Below are 16,127 nucleotides of genomic sequence, written 5' to 3'. Positions count from 1 at the left end.
TACCAAGTGATTTTTGTGCACTCCCTTCAGAGTGCAACTTATGACTCACTATCACCATAGTGTCACGTACTCACCAGTATTGCAGCATAATGCTAGTTGACGTGAAATTGTGTTCACATTGTTAATGCAGCTCAGTTCATGTACTAAGTATCCCTGTGCCATGAAATCACATGATCAGTGTTGATGGAGTGTGGAATTGACTACTTACTATTAGTGCTGTATGATTCTGACATCGTACGGCCTTGTGTAAAGCTGTTAATCCATCCCGGGTCCTAAAGTCCAAATGAGCTCCCCCACTTTTCAGCAACTTGATGATTTCAGATGTGCTCTCCAATTGTGCAGCCAACGTTAATGGACATTCTGACAGTAGTGACAGGTAATATGGGAATTAGATCAGTAAATTATTCTTTCAAAGTCAAAACCAAGAATGAATGTATTAACGTAACTTATGTAGAGTGTAACATTAAATCAATGATCAGGAGTTCTCATAAATATATTGCTATTGTAGCTATAAATGATCCAACAGTTTTCTCCATAAGATTAAACAGGAAGTTTAAGATGAGAGTAGATAGAAGAATAAATTCTTCACAGGCTTCCAACTGGGTACAGGTATTGATTATAACTGACGTTTCGATGACAAACTCTGCAATCTTCATCAGGGATGATTTTAAATAGAGTTTAAATGGATGGGTTAGAGGGTACAAGTCAATGAGAAGCATATTATTTAAATGGGTAGATATTGTGGTACGTACAGTAGATGTACATGAAAGTTTATAAGGAGTTAAGCTTTTCCAATGCAACAGCAACACAGGCTTACTCCAATAAAATAAAAATTCCCCAGGTAGGACCTGTTCTCTAAAACCAGGAAATATTGGAACTGACTAATTATTTTCCACCTAGCCTGCTCTGAAAAATGCCATTGTCAATTTTATCAATTGGTATTTGCTCCCCAGCAACTTGTTTTACCATTATAGCTTTGTTCCAAACACAAACAAATGAGCTGAATTTCAAGGTGAAGTGAATTATTGCTCTTGAAATCAAAGCACTTTTTGACTGGGTGAGATATCCTGGGTGAACCATTGATTAGATCTCAACTGGACTTGTCAGAGACTGGGTTTCCTGTAGTGAATAATTCACTTCCTAAGGCTCTTCCATCATCCACATCCCACAAGTCTGCAATGTGATGGAATACTTGCCACTTGATTGCAGCTACATTACTAAAAAAGCTTGGTACTATCCAGACTAAAGCCAACTTGTAGCCTACGCACTATATAACCATATAACAATTACAGTGCGGAAACAGGCCATCTCGGCCCTTCTAGTCCATGCCGAACTCCTAGTCTCACTTAGTCCCACCGACCTGCACTCGGTCCATAACCCTCCATTCCTTTTCTGTCCATATAGCTATCCAATTTAACCTTAAACAACAACGTCGAACCTGCCTCAACCACTTCTGCTGGAAGCTCGTTCCACACAGCTACCACTCTCTGAGTAAAAAAGTTCCCCCTCATGTTACCCCTAAACTTTTGCCCTTTAACTCTCAACTCACATACTCTTGTTTGAATCTCCCCCACTCTCAATGGAAAAAGCCTATCCACGTCAACTCTATCAATCCCCCTCATAATTTTAAATACCTCTATCAAGTCCCTTCTCAACCTTCTACGTTCCAAAGAATAAAGACCTAACTTGTTCAACCTTTCTCTGTAACTTAGGAGATGAAACCCAAGCAACATTTTAGTAAACCTGCTCTGTACTCTCTCAATTTTGTTGACATCTTTCCTATAATTCGGTGACCAGAACTGTACACAATACTCCAAATTTGGCCTCACCAATGCCTTATACAATTTCAACATTACATCCCAACTCCTACATTCAATGCTCTGATTAATAAAGGCCAGCAAACCAAAAGCTTTCTTCACCACCCTATCCACATGAGATTCTATCTTCAGGGAACTATGCACCATTATTCCTAGATCCCTCTGTTCTACAGCATTATTCAATGCCCTATCATTTACCATGTATGTCCTATTTTGATTAGTCCTACCAAAATGTTGCACCTCACATTTTTCAGCATTAAACTCCATCTGCCATCTTTCAGCCCACTCTTCTAACTGGCCTAAATCTCTCTGCAAGCTTTGAAAACCTACTTCATTATCCACAACGCCACCTATCTTAGTATCATCTGCATACTTACTAATCCAATTTACCACCCCATCATCCAGATCATTAATATATATGTCAAACAACATTGGACCCAGTACAGATCCCTGAGGCACACCACTAGTCACCGGCCTCCAATCTGACACACAGTTATCCACCACCACTCTCTGGTGTCTCCCATCCAGCCACTGCTGAATCCATTTTACTACTTCGATATTAATGCCTAATGATTGAACCTTCCTAACTAACCTTCCGCGTGGAACCTTGTCAAAGGCCTTACTGAAGTCCATATAGACAACATCCACCGCTTTACCCTTGTCAACTTTCCTAGTAACCTCATCAAAAAATTCAATAAGATTTGTCAAACATGACCTTCCACGCACAAATCCATGTTGACTGTTCCTAATCAGACCCTGTCTATCCAGATAATTATATATACAAATCAGACCCTGTCTATCCAGATAATTATATATACAAATCAGACCCTGTCTATCCAGATAATTATATATACCATCTCTAAGAATACATTCCATCAATTTACCCACCACTGACGTCAAACTCACAGGCCGATAGTTGCTAGGTTTACTCTTAGAACCTTTTTTAAACAATGGAACCACATGAGCAATCGTCAATCCTCCGGCACTACATTAAATATTAACAACCATTTCGCATGTGGCTGACATGTGTAGTAAATGCAGCAGTCCTGGAGTTATAGGTAACTCCACGTTATGAGATAGATGGTTGCATTCCTCGGAAACAGTTCATTCCACAATTTTCTGTAAGATGAAGGCACATTATCTGCACGTGTCAAGAAACACGTTGAAAAGTAAAATGTTGTACTGGATTATTTACATTTTTCCCCACATGTTCCATAAGCATGGATTTTATTTTGTATCACAAATGTCTGGGTTGTAGATTTATAAATTATACAAAAGCAAATTTCCTTAATCTAAGTGCCCCTCAAATGGGGGTCATCTGTAGTACTTACCTGCACATCTTAAACCCATGACCTCTACCATCAAACAGGCTTAGAGTATCAGACACATGCAGATTCTTCTCTGAATCAACATCATTGAGTATAAGCCCAAGAACATAGAACCTAACAACAATTTGAAAGGACTTTCACCAGTTGGACTGAAAAATTCAAGGAGTGGCACATCATCATTCTTTCAAGGAATCAGTAATATATAGCCACAAACCAAAAATTAAATTAGAGAGATCAAGAATCATCATTAAATATCAAGAAAATCAAAGGGAAATCCACTATTGATTGGGACACATCTTGTACAAAGAAAGACGGTTTTGTTTTGTTTTGCTCAATACCTGATCATAGTTGCAGCTGTTCCTCAATACAATGTCCTACACACAATCACCCTAAGTGGCTTCATCTATGATTTTACATCCACTTAAACTCTGGAAGATGATTGTTGATGACGGAACGATATTTAATTCCGTTTGCAATTCCTACAACAATGCAGAAGTTGATACTGAAATCAACATCCAAGGGAGTTCCATTAACCACAAGTTTAACTGGACTGGCAACATAAATGCTGTGGATACCAGAGCAGGTTCAAGGCTGGATGTTGTGCAGCAAGCGAGATCTCCTAATAGCCAAAAGATTTCTCACACATCTGATTGAGTTCTTTTAGGAACTAACCAAGAAGGTCAAAGAGTACAGAGCTGTAGACATGTTATATATGAACTTCAGTGAGGCCTTTGAAAAGGTTCTGCATGATAGCTTGCTAAGAAAAGTTCGATCACAAGCGATTCAGAGAGAGCTAGCTAATTGGAGCTGCCAGTGGCTGGATGGGAGATGCCAGAGAGTAGCGGTGAATAACTGTTTGTCGGATTGGAGGCCGGTGACTAGTGGTGTGCCTCAGGGATCTGAACTGAGTCTAATGTTGTTTGTCATATACATTAATGATCTGGATGATGGGGTGGTAAATTGGATTAGTAAGTATGCAGATGATACCAAGATAGGTGGTGTTGTGGATAATGAAGTAGGTTTTCAAAGCTTGCAGAGAGATTTAGGCCAGTTAGAAGAGTGGGCTGAAAGATGGCAGGTGGAGTTTAATGCTGATAAATGTGAGGTGCTACATTTTGGTAGGACTAATGTAGGACATACACAGTAAATGGTAGAGCATTGAAGAATGCAGTAGAACAGAGGGATCTAGGAATAATGGTGCATAGTTCCCTGAAGGTGGAATCTCATGTGGATAGGGTGGTGAAGAAAGTTTTTGGTATGCTGGCCTTTATAAATCAGAGCATTGAGTATAGGAGTTGGGATGTACTGTTGAAATTGTACAAGGCATTGGTGAGGCCAAATTTGGAGTATTGAGTACAGTTTTGGTCACTAAATTATAGGAAAGATGTCAACAAAATAGAGAGAGTACAGAGTAGATTTACTAGGATGTTACCTGGGTTTCATCACCTAAGTTACAGAGAAAGGTTGAACAAGTTGGGTCTTTATTCTTTGGAACGTAGAAGGCTGAGGGGGGACTTGATAGAGGTATTTAAAATTATGAGGGGGATTGATAGAGTTGATGTGGATAGGCTTTTTCCATTGAGAGTGGGGGAGATTCAAAGAAGAGGACATGAGTTGAGAGTTAGGGGGCAAAAGTTTAGGGGTAACTTGAGGGGGAACTTCTTTATTCGGAGAGTGGTAGCTGTGTGGAACAAGCTTCCAGCAGAAGTGGTTGAGGCAGGTTCGATGTTGTCATTTAAAGTTAAATTGGACAGCTATATGGACAGGAAAGGAATGGAGGGTTATGGGCTGAGTGCTGGTCGGTGGGACTAGGTGTGAGTAAGAGTTCGGCACGGACTAGAAGGGCCGAGATTGCCTGTTTCCGTGCTGTAATTGTTATATGGTTATATGGATATAAGCGATCACTAGTGATTCAGGGAGAGCTAGCTAATTGGATATATAATTGGTTTGATGGTGGAAAGCTGAGAGTAATAATAGAAAGTTATTTTTCAAACTAGAAGCCCATGATTAAGTGGCGTAATCTGGGGATCAAAACTAAGGCCTGTTTTTTTTTTAAATCATCTATCAGTGATTTGAATGAGAAAGTATAAGGTATGTTTAGTAAGTTTGCTGATGACACTAAGTTAGATGGTGTTGTTGACAGCGAAGATGATTATCAAGAATTAGAGAAGTGGAAAATGATCAGGTGGGAAAGTAGCCAGAGGAATGGCAAACTGTGCTTCATTCAGATAAGTGCAAGGTGTAGAACTTTGGGAAAACAAATGAAGCTAGAACTTTCAAAATAAACAGTTGGACATTGGGCAGTGTTGTAGAACAGAGGGACTGAGGACAACAAGTATAGTGGTGCTAGAAAGTTCGTGAACCCTGTAGAATTTTCTCAATTTCTGCTGAAGCAGGACCTAAAATGTGATCAGATTGTCACATAAGTCCTAAAACTAGATAAAGAAATCCCAATTAAATAAATAACAAAAAAACATTTTACCTGTTCATTTATTTATTGAAAAAAATGATCCAATATTCGATGTATTTCTTGGGAAAAAAAATGTGAACCTCTGGGGTAATGCCATCTACAAAAGCTATTTGGAGTCAGGTGTTCCAATCAATGAGATGAGATTAAAGGTTTGGGCTGTAGAGGTGCCATGCCTTATGAAAAAAGACACACAAAGTCAGGTTACAGACAGAATCTGCTCTTTTCAAGAAAGATACGTTTATGTGCACCATGCTTCAATCAGAACAACTTTCAGAGGTCCTTAGAAGAAGAATTGTAGAGATGCATGAAGCTACAAAAACATTTCTAAAGACCTGTGTGTTCATCAATCAACAATAAGAGAAAATGTCTATGAATGGAGGAAACTCAGTATTGTTGCTACTCTCTATAGGAGTGTGTGTCCTGCAAAGAATACACCAAGAGCACAGCAAGCAATGCTGATGGAGGTGAAAAAGAACCCAAGGGTAGCAGCAACAGACCTGCAGAAATCTCTAGAACTTGCTGAAGTCTCTGTTCATGTGACAACTCAAAGAAAAACACTGAATAAGAATGGTTTTCGTGGCAGTACATCATGGAGGAAGACATAGCTCTCCAAAAAAACAATGCTGCATGCCTCAAGTTTGCAAAAGACCACCTGGATAATCCACAACACTTCTTTGACAATGTTCTGTGGACAGATGAGACAAAAGTTGAACTTTTTGGCAGAAATGCACATTCCTATGCTTGGTGGAAAAAAGGCACTGCACACTAAGAACAAAACCTCATCCCAAACGTGAAGCATGGTGGAAGGAGCATCATGGTTTGGAGTGGCTTTGCTGCCTCGGGGCCTGGACAGGTTGCAATCGCTGGTGGAACAATGAATTCAAAATTGTATCAAGACTTTTTACAGGAGAATATCGTAGTAGCAGGTCATCACCTGAAGCTTCATAGAAGTTGGACAATGCAACAAGATAATGATCTAAAAGAGTAAATCAACAACAGAATGGTTTAAAAAGAAGAAGATTCATGTTTTGGAATGGCCGAGTCAAAGTCCTGACCGTAATCCTATAGAAATGTTGTGGAAGGACCTGAAGCCAGCAGTTCATGCAAGGAAGCCCACCAACCTCCCAGAGTTGAAACAGTTTTGTCAGGAGGAATATCCTAAAATTCCTCCAAGCCGATGTGCAGGACTGATCAGCAGTTATTGGAAACATTTGTTTGAAGTTATTGCTGTACAAGGCGGTCACACCAGTTACTGAAAGCAAAGGTTCACGTACTTTTCCAACAAATACATGTAATGTTGGATCAGTTTCCTCAATAATTAAATGAACAAGTATAATGTTTTTGTCTTATTTATTTAATTGGGTTCTCTTTATCCAGATTTAGTACTTACATGAAGATTTGATCACATTTTAGGTTATATTTACGAAGAAACAGAGAAAATTCTACAGGGCTCACAAACTTTCTGGCACCACTGCACATAGTTCCCCCAAAGTGGCGTGATAGTCAGAGACTGTGGTGGAGGCCACTTTTAGCACACTGGCCTTCATCAGTCAGAGCATGGAGCATAGAAGTTAGGATGTTATGTTGCAATTTTACAAGATGTTGGTGAGATTGTATTTGGCATATTATGTTCAGTTTTGGTTAGCTTGCTATAGGAAAGAGGCCATTAAGCTGGAAAGGATGCAGGGGAGGTTTATGAGGATGTTGGTGAGACTCGAGGGACTGAGTTATGAAGGGAGACTGAGCGGGCTGAACTATTTTCATTGAAGTGTAGGAGAATTAGGAGTAATCTTTTTGAGGTGCATTAAGTCGTAAGCACAAAGATAGACTGAATATGCAGTCTTTTTTGCAGGGCTGAGAAATGAGGAAGTAGAGGACTAGGGTGAGAAGGCAGGGATTTAATGGGAATATGAGGGGAAACTTGTTCACTCAGGGGAGTTGTCCACATGTGGAATAAACTGCTTGAGGCAGGTTCATTAGCACAATTAGAAAGCACTTGGGCAGGTACAGATGGGTCAAACACAGTCAAGTGTGACTAGCTCAGATGGGGTTTTGGTTTGTCATATACCACGGAGCCAAAGGGCCTGTTTCCTTGATGTATGAATCTATCAGTTCAAGTTGGAATATTCTTCACTGGTTTGGTTGAATGCAGCTCCAACAGCTCTCGACGTGTTGACATTACTTCCATTAATGCAACCCCATTAATTAACATAATACTCTGATCTATTCTAAACATTAATTCCCTCCACTAATAGCAGAACAAGGCTGCAGCATGTAATATCTACAAAACGCACTCTGCAGCTGGTGCAAAGGCCTTTTTTGATACCAGAAACCTCTAACATCATATTAACAGACACACTAAGCACAAGAAAATGATATCACTTGCAGATTCCTTCTAAGTCTCACACTGACTTGGAATTCATTCATCATCCATAGATCTAAATACTGAAACTCCCTCTCAGGAACCACTGGCATTAAATGGAAACAAAATTAAATGATGGTTGAAATACATAAGCTCATAAATGACTACCATGTACACTATACACACCCCAACGCACTTGTTTAATATTTTCCTACAACCCATGTGCACTTTGTCCTGAATCAGTTATAAACACCATTTAATTTCCAAATTGAAAACAGAAAACAGAATATTGCGAAAAGACAATGAAAGAGACGCAGAATCAATGAGAAAATGGTTAAATGGTGAATGAAATAAAGTTTAGGGGAAAAATTACATGCTTAATGCTGTATGAATCTTTACACGCTAGAAGTCTGACAGTTTAGAAACCTCACTCAATCTCTATGTTCAGACTAGAATTTCATTGTCTTTCAACTGATAAATATATGCAGAAATTGATGTCACCTGCCTCAACGCAGGGATAATGGAATTGACTCACCTCCACTGTCGGGATCATGGAAGTTTGGATCCAATCCTTTTTCTAACATTTTCCCAATCTTCTCAACATGATGGTACTGGATATACTCCATGAACTTTTTAAGATTTGCCTAGAAAAGGAGGCAACAAAAAGTAACTGTATATGCTCAAAACCTTTCAATGAAACCGGAAATAAAAATATCAATGATTGTGTTTTACTTCAATGTTCAAAAGGTTAAAGTTCAAAGTGCATTAATGACACCGAACGATAAAGATTTAGTTCCTTGAATATTTTTGGGTGTATGGGTGTATCTTGGATTTTGGACTGCTGGTCACTAAAATCACCATGAAATTTCCCTTTAAACACACCATTTTTTCTAAAGTGCCTATATTTGTTATTTCAATTCATAATTCAAGTCAGAATAACCAATGCCAAGAGTAAGAAAAGCATTTTTGTTCGAACACAAATTGAACAGGTAATCAATGACAGGCAACTCACAGAACTTCTAGTGGGACTGGAGAAAATTGCATGGAAATCATTCAAGGATATTCTTAAATATTTTCTTGGTAACTACAAAACACTAAACTACGCGCAGCTGGTTGACAACATGCTTCAAACATCCAAAACCATGAAGTGCAACAAGTTACTAAAGATTCATTTTCTGTATTCCCATTTAGACTTCTTCCCTGCAAATATTGGTGTTGTCAGTGACAAGTATGATGAAAGGTTTCACCAGGACATTGTGGTAATGGAGAAATGATATCAGGGCAACTGGATTCCATCAATACTGGCTGAATATTGTTGGACACTTAAGCAAGAAGCCCCAGACAATGAGAACAATTGAAAATCATCAACAAAACATTTTTAGTTCTGTTGAACTATTGCAAATTATCAGCACCGTTATACAAATATATTCAATAAAAATTAATTTGTTTCTTCAAATTCCTATGTGATACAAATTATCTGAAATAATATTTGTGTTCAGCTTCAAGCAGTGTATCATAAACAACAAAGAAGGTACAATGCTGGTTGTATTTCATTAATTTCATTAGGAGTTTGAGCAGAATTGGTACGTCACCAAAGACACTCGCAGATTTCTACAGATGTACAGTGGAGAGCATTCTAACTGGTTGCATCACCATCTAGTATGGAGGGGCCACTGCACAGGATCAGAAAAAGCTGCAGTAAGTTGTAAACAAGTCAGCTACATCATGGGCACCCCAGCATCCAGGACACCTTCAACAGCTGATGCCTCAAAAAGGCAGCATCCATCATTAAGGACCCCAAACACCCAGGACATGCCCTCTTCTCACTGCTACCATGAAGCAGGAGATACGGGAACCTGAAGACACACAATCAATGTTTCAGAAACAGCTTCTTCCCTTTGCCATTAGATATAGGATGTATGTATTGCAATGTACTGCTGCCACAAAACAAAAAATTTCATGACATGTGCCAGAGATATTGAAGCTTATTCTGATTCTGATTCTTTATACGCATGTTTATCAGGCCATGTACCTTCTCTTCTCAATATAAATTACACAACCAAGTTCATACTAAAATCACATCTAAATGGTCCTCAACAAAACCTATAATCTCCACTCTATACTTGTTGTTATATAAGTTGAGATATCATTCATCTTGCAATATTTCTTTCAATGTATAATAAGTAACAGAAAATAAAGAAAATATCAACAAGCATAAAACATTAACATTAAGGCATCCGTTAGTCTTGCGAGACCATGGATCTGTGCCTGGAAAGTCTTCACTCTCCAGGGTGCAGGCCCAGGCAAGGTTGTATGGAAGACCAGCAGTTGCCCATGCTGCAAGTCGCCCCTCTCCACGCCACCAATGTTGTCCAAGGGAAGGGCATTAGGACCCATACAGCTTGGCACCAGTGTCGTCGCAGAGCAATCTGTGATTAAGTGCCTTGCTCAAGGACACAACAAGTTCCCTTGGCAGGGGTTCAAACTCACAACCTTCAGGTCGCTAGTCCAATGCCTTAACCACTTGGCCACGGAAATGGTATGAAGACTCCAATGCGCAGGATGGAAAGAGACTGCAAAGTGTTGCCGTTACACCAGCTACGTCATGTACCCACGACTCCTCACCATTGAGGACAGCTTCAAAGTGCTTTTTCTCAGGAAGCAGGAGCCTCATTAAGGACACGCACCATTTGGCGCATGCCCTCCTCTTATAACTACCATAAGAAGGGAGATACAGGAACCTGAAGATGCACATTGCTTTAGGAACAGTATCCTCCCCTCCGCAATGAACACCACCTCACTGCTCTTCTTTGCATGTTTTTTTTATTGTAACTTAAGAGTAATTTTTTTTATGTCTTGGACTGTAGTGCTGCCACAAAACAAAACTGTCATGATATATGTCAGGATAATAAACCTGATTCTGGTTCTGAAATAATAAAAGCAAATCACTCTCAGAAGCAAGCATTTTATTAAATTAGAGAGCAACAGTGCAGAATTCCTGAGACCCACTCAAGAATGGAAATGAACTTTTGAGTATACACCTAGTGGAAGTTTTAGATTCAAGTATATTTGAAATCCATGAAAAAGGGTTCCATTGATATCCAGAGGGGAAAAAAGTGAATAGAAATGAAGGACTTATTGATTATGCAAACTCTTAACTTATTGTCATCCATATTGGGACAACTAAGTTCGTCCACTTAAAATGTTGATACACATGAGACCCAAGGAAACAGCTTCAGTATAGAGGGGTGGTCCAACTAGAACAGAGATAAGGAGGAATTTCTTTAGCCAGGGTTGTGAATCTGTGGAATTCTTTGCTACAGGTATCTGTGGAGGTCAAGTCTTTATGTATACATAAGGCAGAAGTTGATAGATTCTTGATTGGTCAGGGAATGAAGAGGTATCGGGAGAAGGCGGGAGTTTGGGGCTGAGAGGAAAATTGGATCAGCCATGATGGAATGGCGGAGCAGTTTTAATGGGCTAAATGGCCTAATTCTGCTCCTATATCTCATGGCCTTATGCTGTTATTCTGTAGCCTTTTTTGTTTCTGTGCATTGGTGTTTCCATACTTCCATGCTGAATATTCCAAGAAAGTAGAGGTGCGGTCATACCTTATTTGTGGTCATCCGGTCCCTCTTTCCCCACAAACGGGTATTCTGTAGCATGACAACTTCAGGAAATCTGCTATTCACACCTTGTAGTTACACCAGTGAGGCTCCAGCTATTCAAAATCTGAAACCCATACCTTGAGCTCTTCTAGTTGACTATGCTTTCTGTACATGTGAGATCCATCCTAGATTTCTCACTTGTCACTGGCTGTCAATTCAATGGAACTGACAGAACATAGAACAATACAGCACAGGACCTTTAGTCCGCAATATTTGTGCTGAAGTTAACCAAATTAAACTGATTACCCCTGCCTGTTCATGATCCTTATCCCTCCATTCCTTTCCTATTAATATATGTCTAATTAAAAACATCTTTAAATGCCACTATTGCATCTACTTCCACCACTCCTCTATTATCCTGTTCCAGGCACCTACCACTCTCTGCATAAATAAAGCCTTGCCCCATACATCTCCTTTAAACTTTCCCCTCCCCACTTAATGCATAAACTCAAGTATTTGACACTTCTATCCTGGGTAAAGATTCTGTATGCCCTAGCCATGCCACACACTGAACAATCTTTTTAACATCAATCCCTCAGTTTCACTATTCCACAGTCCCCCAATTCCACATTCTGACAGTTGCACAATGTCATATTCCTACATTCTGAAAGTACTGACTATCGGCATCAGAAGTCACTGCCAATATTTACGTACTTCTCTGGAAAAAATCCTAACCAGAATGGGAATCGTTTTCTGTTTCATATACTGCACCAGCACATCTCATTAGTGAGCAGTCTTTAGAAGAAACCTCTTTTCTTCTAATTACAGAATATCACTGACCCTGGAAAGCAACATAGGTATAGCCAAAAGGACAGGAAATATATCATTCCATCCCTTGTCACAAATAAACAGAATGAGAATAAATAAAACTAGGAAAGAAACCCACAGAGTAACTGATAAAAGAGACTGCCTACAAGATCAGATATGGCCCAGCTACAGTTTTTACAAGCCTGTACAGTACAATTGTCAGATATTCACTGGCACAGAATGCAGGGTACCTTGCCATTGATTTTGGCCATACTTTGGGGTTGTTGTTGCTCCATTTCCTCTGGAGTTATCTTCCTGCCCAGTATAGACCCCATCCTCTCAGCAGACTTCTGTACTCTCAGAGAGCTAAGCACACTTGGGCTACTTTCATCCAAGTAGCTTTTAGTTTAAAATACTCCAAGCTGACTGATCTCTCTGTGTCTGCTCAGTGACAGGCGTACCACATTTTCCCATCACAGAGGCAAGCTTCCCCTATCTCCTTCGGCAATTCAGATTCAAGACATCCATTCTCCAACCAGCTATTAGTAGGACCCACAGCCATGAATGTCAAAACAAGCTTTGTTCTGCCTGCTTACTTGTTTACCCAAACATCACATGGATATCCGAGTAAGTCTCCGTACTGGTGAACTGCCCTCTATGCAATCAAAAGAGAACATCTCCAATCAGTCAGGCTCAATAGTGCAAAATCAGCAAATAATACCCAGCAGTGCAGCATGCTTTGCCCCATTATTTTTTAAGGTGTTATATATTGCTGGTATACCAAACCGAGGAGACACCTGCTCCTGTATTTGAGCAAGAAATGAAGCAAGACAGGTGAATTGATAAAAGTGTTCTACTGACTTCTGCCTGCAAAATGTCACCTCTTCTACCACTAAGTCTTTGTCTTTTGCTCTAAGATCTTGATCTTACACTTCCTCTCTCTCTCTCTCTCTCTCTCTACTGTGTTGTATAATTCATATTCTATGCACAGACTGTTCCTACATGCTTTTAAGTTTCTCATTGTACCTGTAACTCACCATATTTCTGCATGACAATAACCGTGACTTGACTAAATCAGGGCTGATCAAGATGGAACACCTGAAATAACCATAAGACATAGGAGCAGAATTAGGCCATTTGGCCCATCGAGTTTGCTTTACCATACAATCATGACTGATTTATTATCCCTTTCATCCCCATTCTCCAGCCTTCTCCCCATAACCTTTGACACCCCTACTAATCAATAATCTATCAACTTCTGCTTTATGTATACCCAATAGCTTGGCCTCTACAGCCATCTGTAGCAATGAATTCCACAGATTCACCATCCTCTAGCTAAACAAATTCTTCCTCATCTCTGTTCTAATGAGACATGCTTGTATTCTGAGTCTGTGCCCTCTGATATGAGGCTCTGCCAATGATAGGAAACATCTTCTCCATGTCCTTTCTATCTAGGCTTTTCAATATTTGATAGGTTTCAATGAGATTCCCCTTATTTTTTTAAACTTCAGCAAGTACAAGCCCAGAGTCATCAGATACTCATCATACGTTTACCCTTTCATTCCTGGGATCATTCTCATGAACTTCCTCTGGACCCTCTTGACACCAGCAGATCCTATCTTAGATAAGCAGCACAAAACTTCTCAGCGCACTCTGAGTGTGGTGGTCTAACCCCAATGACTTATAAAGCCTCAGCACTGCATCTTTCCTTTTATATTCTAGTCCTCCCTAAGTGAATACTAACAATGCTTATTCCTTTTTAATACCAAGAAAGCTTTCAATGGATGTCTTTGATTTCTCTTGTCAACCACAGCTGCCTCATCCTCCTATTAGAATAATTCTTCTTTGGAATGAATCTACTCTTCTGAATTTCTCCCAGAAACTTCAGCCATTCAGAAACTCTGCTGTCATCCCTAATGACAATCAACTCTTCTCTCATGTCTCTGTAATTTGCTTTACTCCACTGTACTACTGATACATCTGACTTTATCATCTTCCTCTCAAACTGTAGGGTGAATTCTATCATACTATGATCAATACCTCCTGAGGGTTCCTTTACCTTAAGCTCCCTAATCAAATCTGGTTCATTATTCAGCATCCAAACTTGAATTGCCTTTTCTCTTGTGGGCTCAACAATAAGATGCTCTAAAAAGTAATCTTGATAGTATTCTACAAACTTCTTCTCTTTGGATCCAGCAACAACCTAATGTTCCCTATCTAGTGTATTTGAATATTGAAATCCCCCATGACCATTGCAATAATGACTTTTTAATATTCCTTTTGTGTCTCCCATTATAATTTGTATCCCACATCCTAGAAACCATCTGGAGGCCTGCATATTATGCCCATCAGGTTTTATTAACCCTTGCAGTTTCTTAACTCTGCCCACAAGGATTCTACATCTTCCAATCCCATGTCCCTTCTTTCTAAAGATTTTTCATTTTTAACTAACAGAGCCACCCTCAGCCCTTCTGCCTATCTGCCTATTCTTCCAATACAACATGTAGCCCTGGATGTTAAGCTCCCAACTGTGATTTTCTTTCAGCTACAACTTAGTGATGCCCACAATGTCATGCCTGCAAATTTCTAACTTTGCTACAAGATCATCTACCTTATTCTGTATAATGCGTATATTCAAATATAACACCTTCAGTCCTGTATTCACTACCTTTTCTAAGTTTGCCTCAGCATTATCAGAAGTTAAATTCTTATCCCTTTCTAAACTTAGTGTTTTTCTTTACTCTGGAGACTCTCGTAGCCTCTCTCAAAGCCAAAATAAAAGCCAAAGAGGGGGCAAATAATAGAGAAAAAATTAGTGGGAAGTTAGAGGACTGGGTCGCTTTTGCCCAACGCCGGCCCCCTAAGCCTAAGTCAACGTAGTAGTAGTAGTAGTAGATGCTTTTAAAAACCAACAGGAGACAACCAAAAAAGTCATCAAGAAAGAAAAGATAGAATATAGAAGTAATCTAGCCAATAATATTAAGCAAGAATTCCTTCAGAGACAGAAGTATAAAAGAGAGGCAAGAGTAGACATCAGACCACTGGAAAGTAATGCTGGAGGTAGTTATGGGGTACAAGGACATAGAGGATGAACTGAGTAAGTATTTTGCATCAGTCTTCACTGTGGAAGACACTAGCCATATGGTGGAAGTTCCAGAGTGTCGGGGGTCAGAAGTGTGTGAAATTGCCATTAATATGGAGAAATCTCTTGGGAAACTGAAAGGTCTGAAGGTAGACAAATCACTGAGACCAGATGGTGCACACCCCAAAGTTCTGAAAGAGGTGGCTGAAGAGATCGTGGAGGCATTAGTAATGATCTTTCAAGAATCACTGGAATTGGTATTGTTTTGGCCATTTTTAAGCAGCTGTAGTTTATTCAATTGCATTAAGACATCTTTATTAACTGTACACACCTTGGAAGCAGTTGTGATTTTTACCTGTATCAAGTTGAAATGGGAAAATTTAATTGTATCCATCAAGCTCGGCTGCTCAAGATCACTGTTCAGTAAGGGGCCCCGGAAGTTTTTGAAAGAAATAACGAGCAGGATTGACAAAGGAGAATTGTTTGATGTTGCTTACTTGGATTTCCAGAAGGCCTTTGATGAGGTGTCACATATGAGGCTGCTTAACAAGTTAAAAGCCCATGGTATTATAGGAAAGATTCTAGCATGGGTAAAGCATTGACTGGTTGGCAAGAGGCAAAGAGTGGGAAGAAAGGGAGTCTTTTCTGGTTAG

The 16,127-nt window shown here is 39.6% G+C and overlaps 1 protein-coding gene across 6 annotated transcripts in view; it reads right to left on the bottom strand.

The window, feature by feature from the left end:
* Positions 1–16,127, bottom strand: part of shank3a (SH3 and multiple ankyrin repeat domains 3a) — a 1,110,717-nt gene that overhangs the window by 587,980 nt on the left and 506,610 nt on the right. For all 6 annotated transcript variants that reach the window (XM_063072946.1, XM_063072949.1, XM_063072948.1 and 3 more), the window contains 2 exons: positions 8,513–8,621; positions 209–360 (listed from right to left, as the gene is read on the bottom strand). In XM_063072946.1, coding sequence (XP_062929016.1) covers positions 209–360; positions 8,513–8,621 — 261 coding nt within the window. The remainder of the gene's footprint in view (positions 1–208; positions 361–8,512; positions 8,622–16,127) is intronic.

The sequence above is a fragment of the Mobula hypostoma genome, chromosome 20 (assembly GCF_963921235.1).
Source record: "Mobula hypostoma chromosome 20, sMobHyp1.1, whole genome shotgun sequence".
Lineage (NCBI taxonomy): Eukaryota > Metazoa > Chordata > Chondrichthyes > Myliobatiformes > Myliobatidae > Mobula > Mobula hypostoma.
This window is presented reverse-complemented; position numbering and strand designations above follow the sequence as displayed.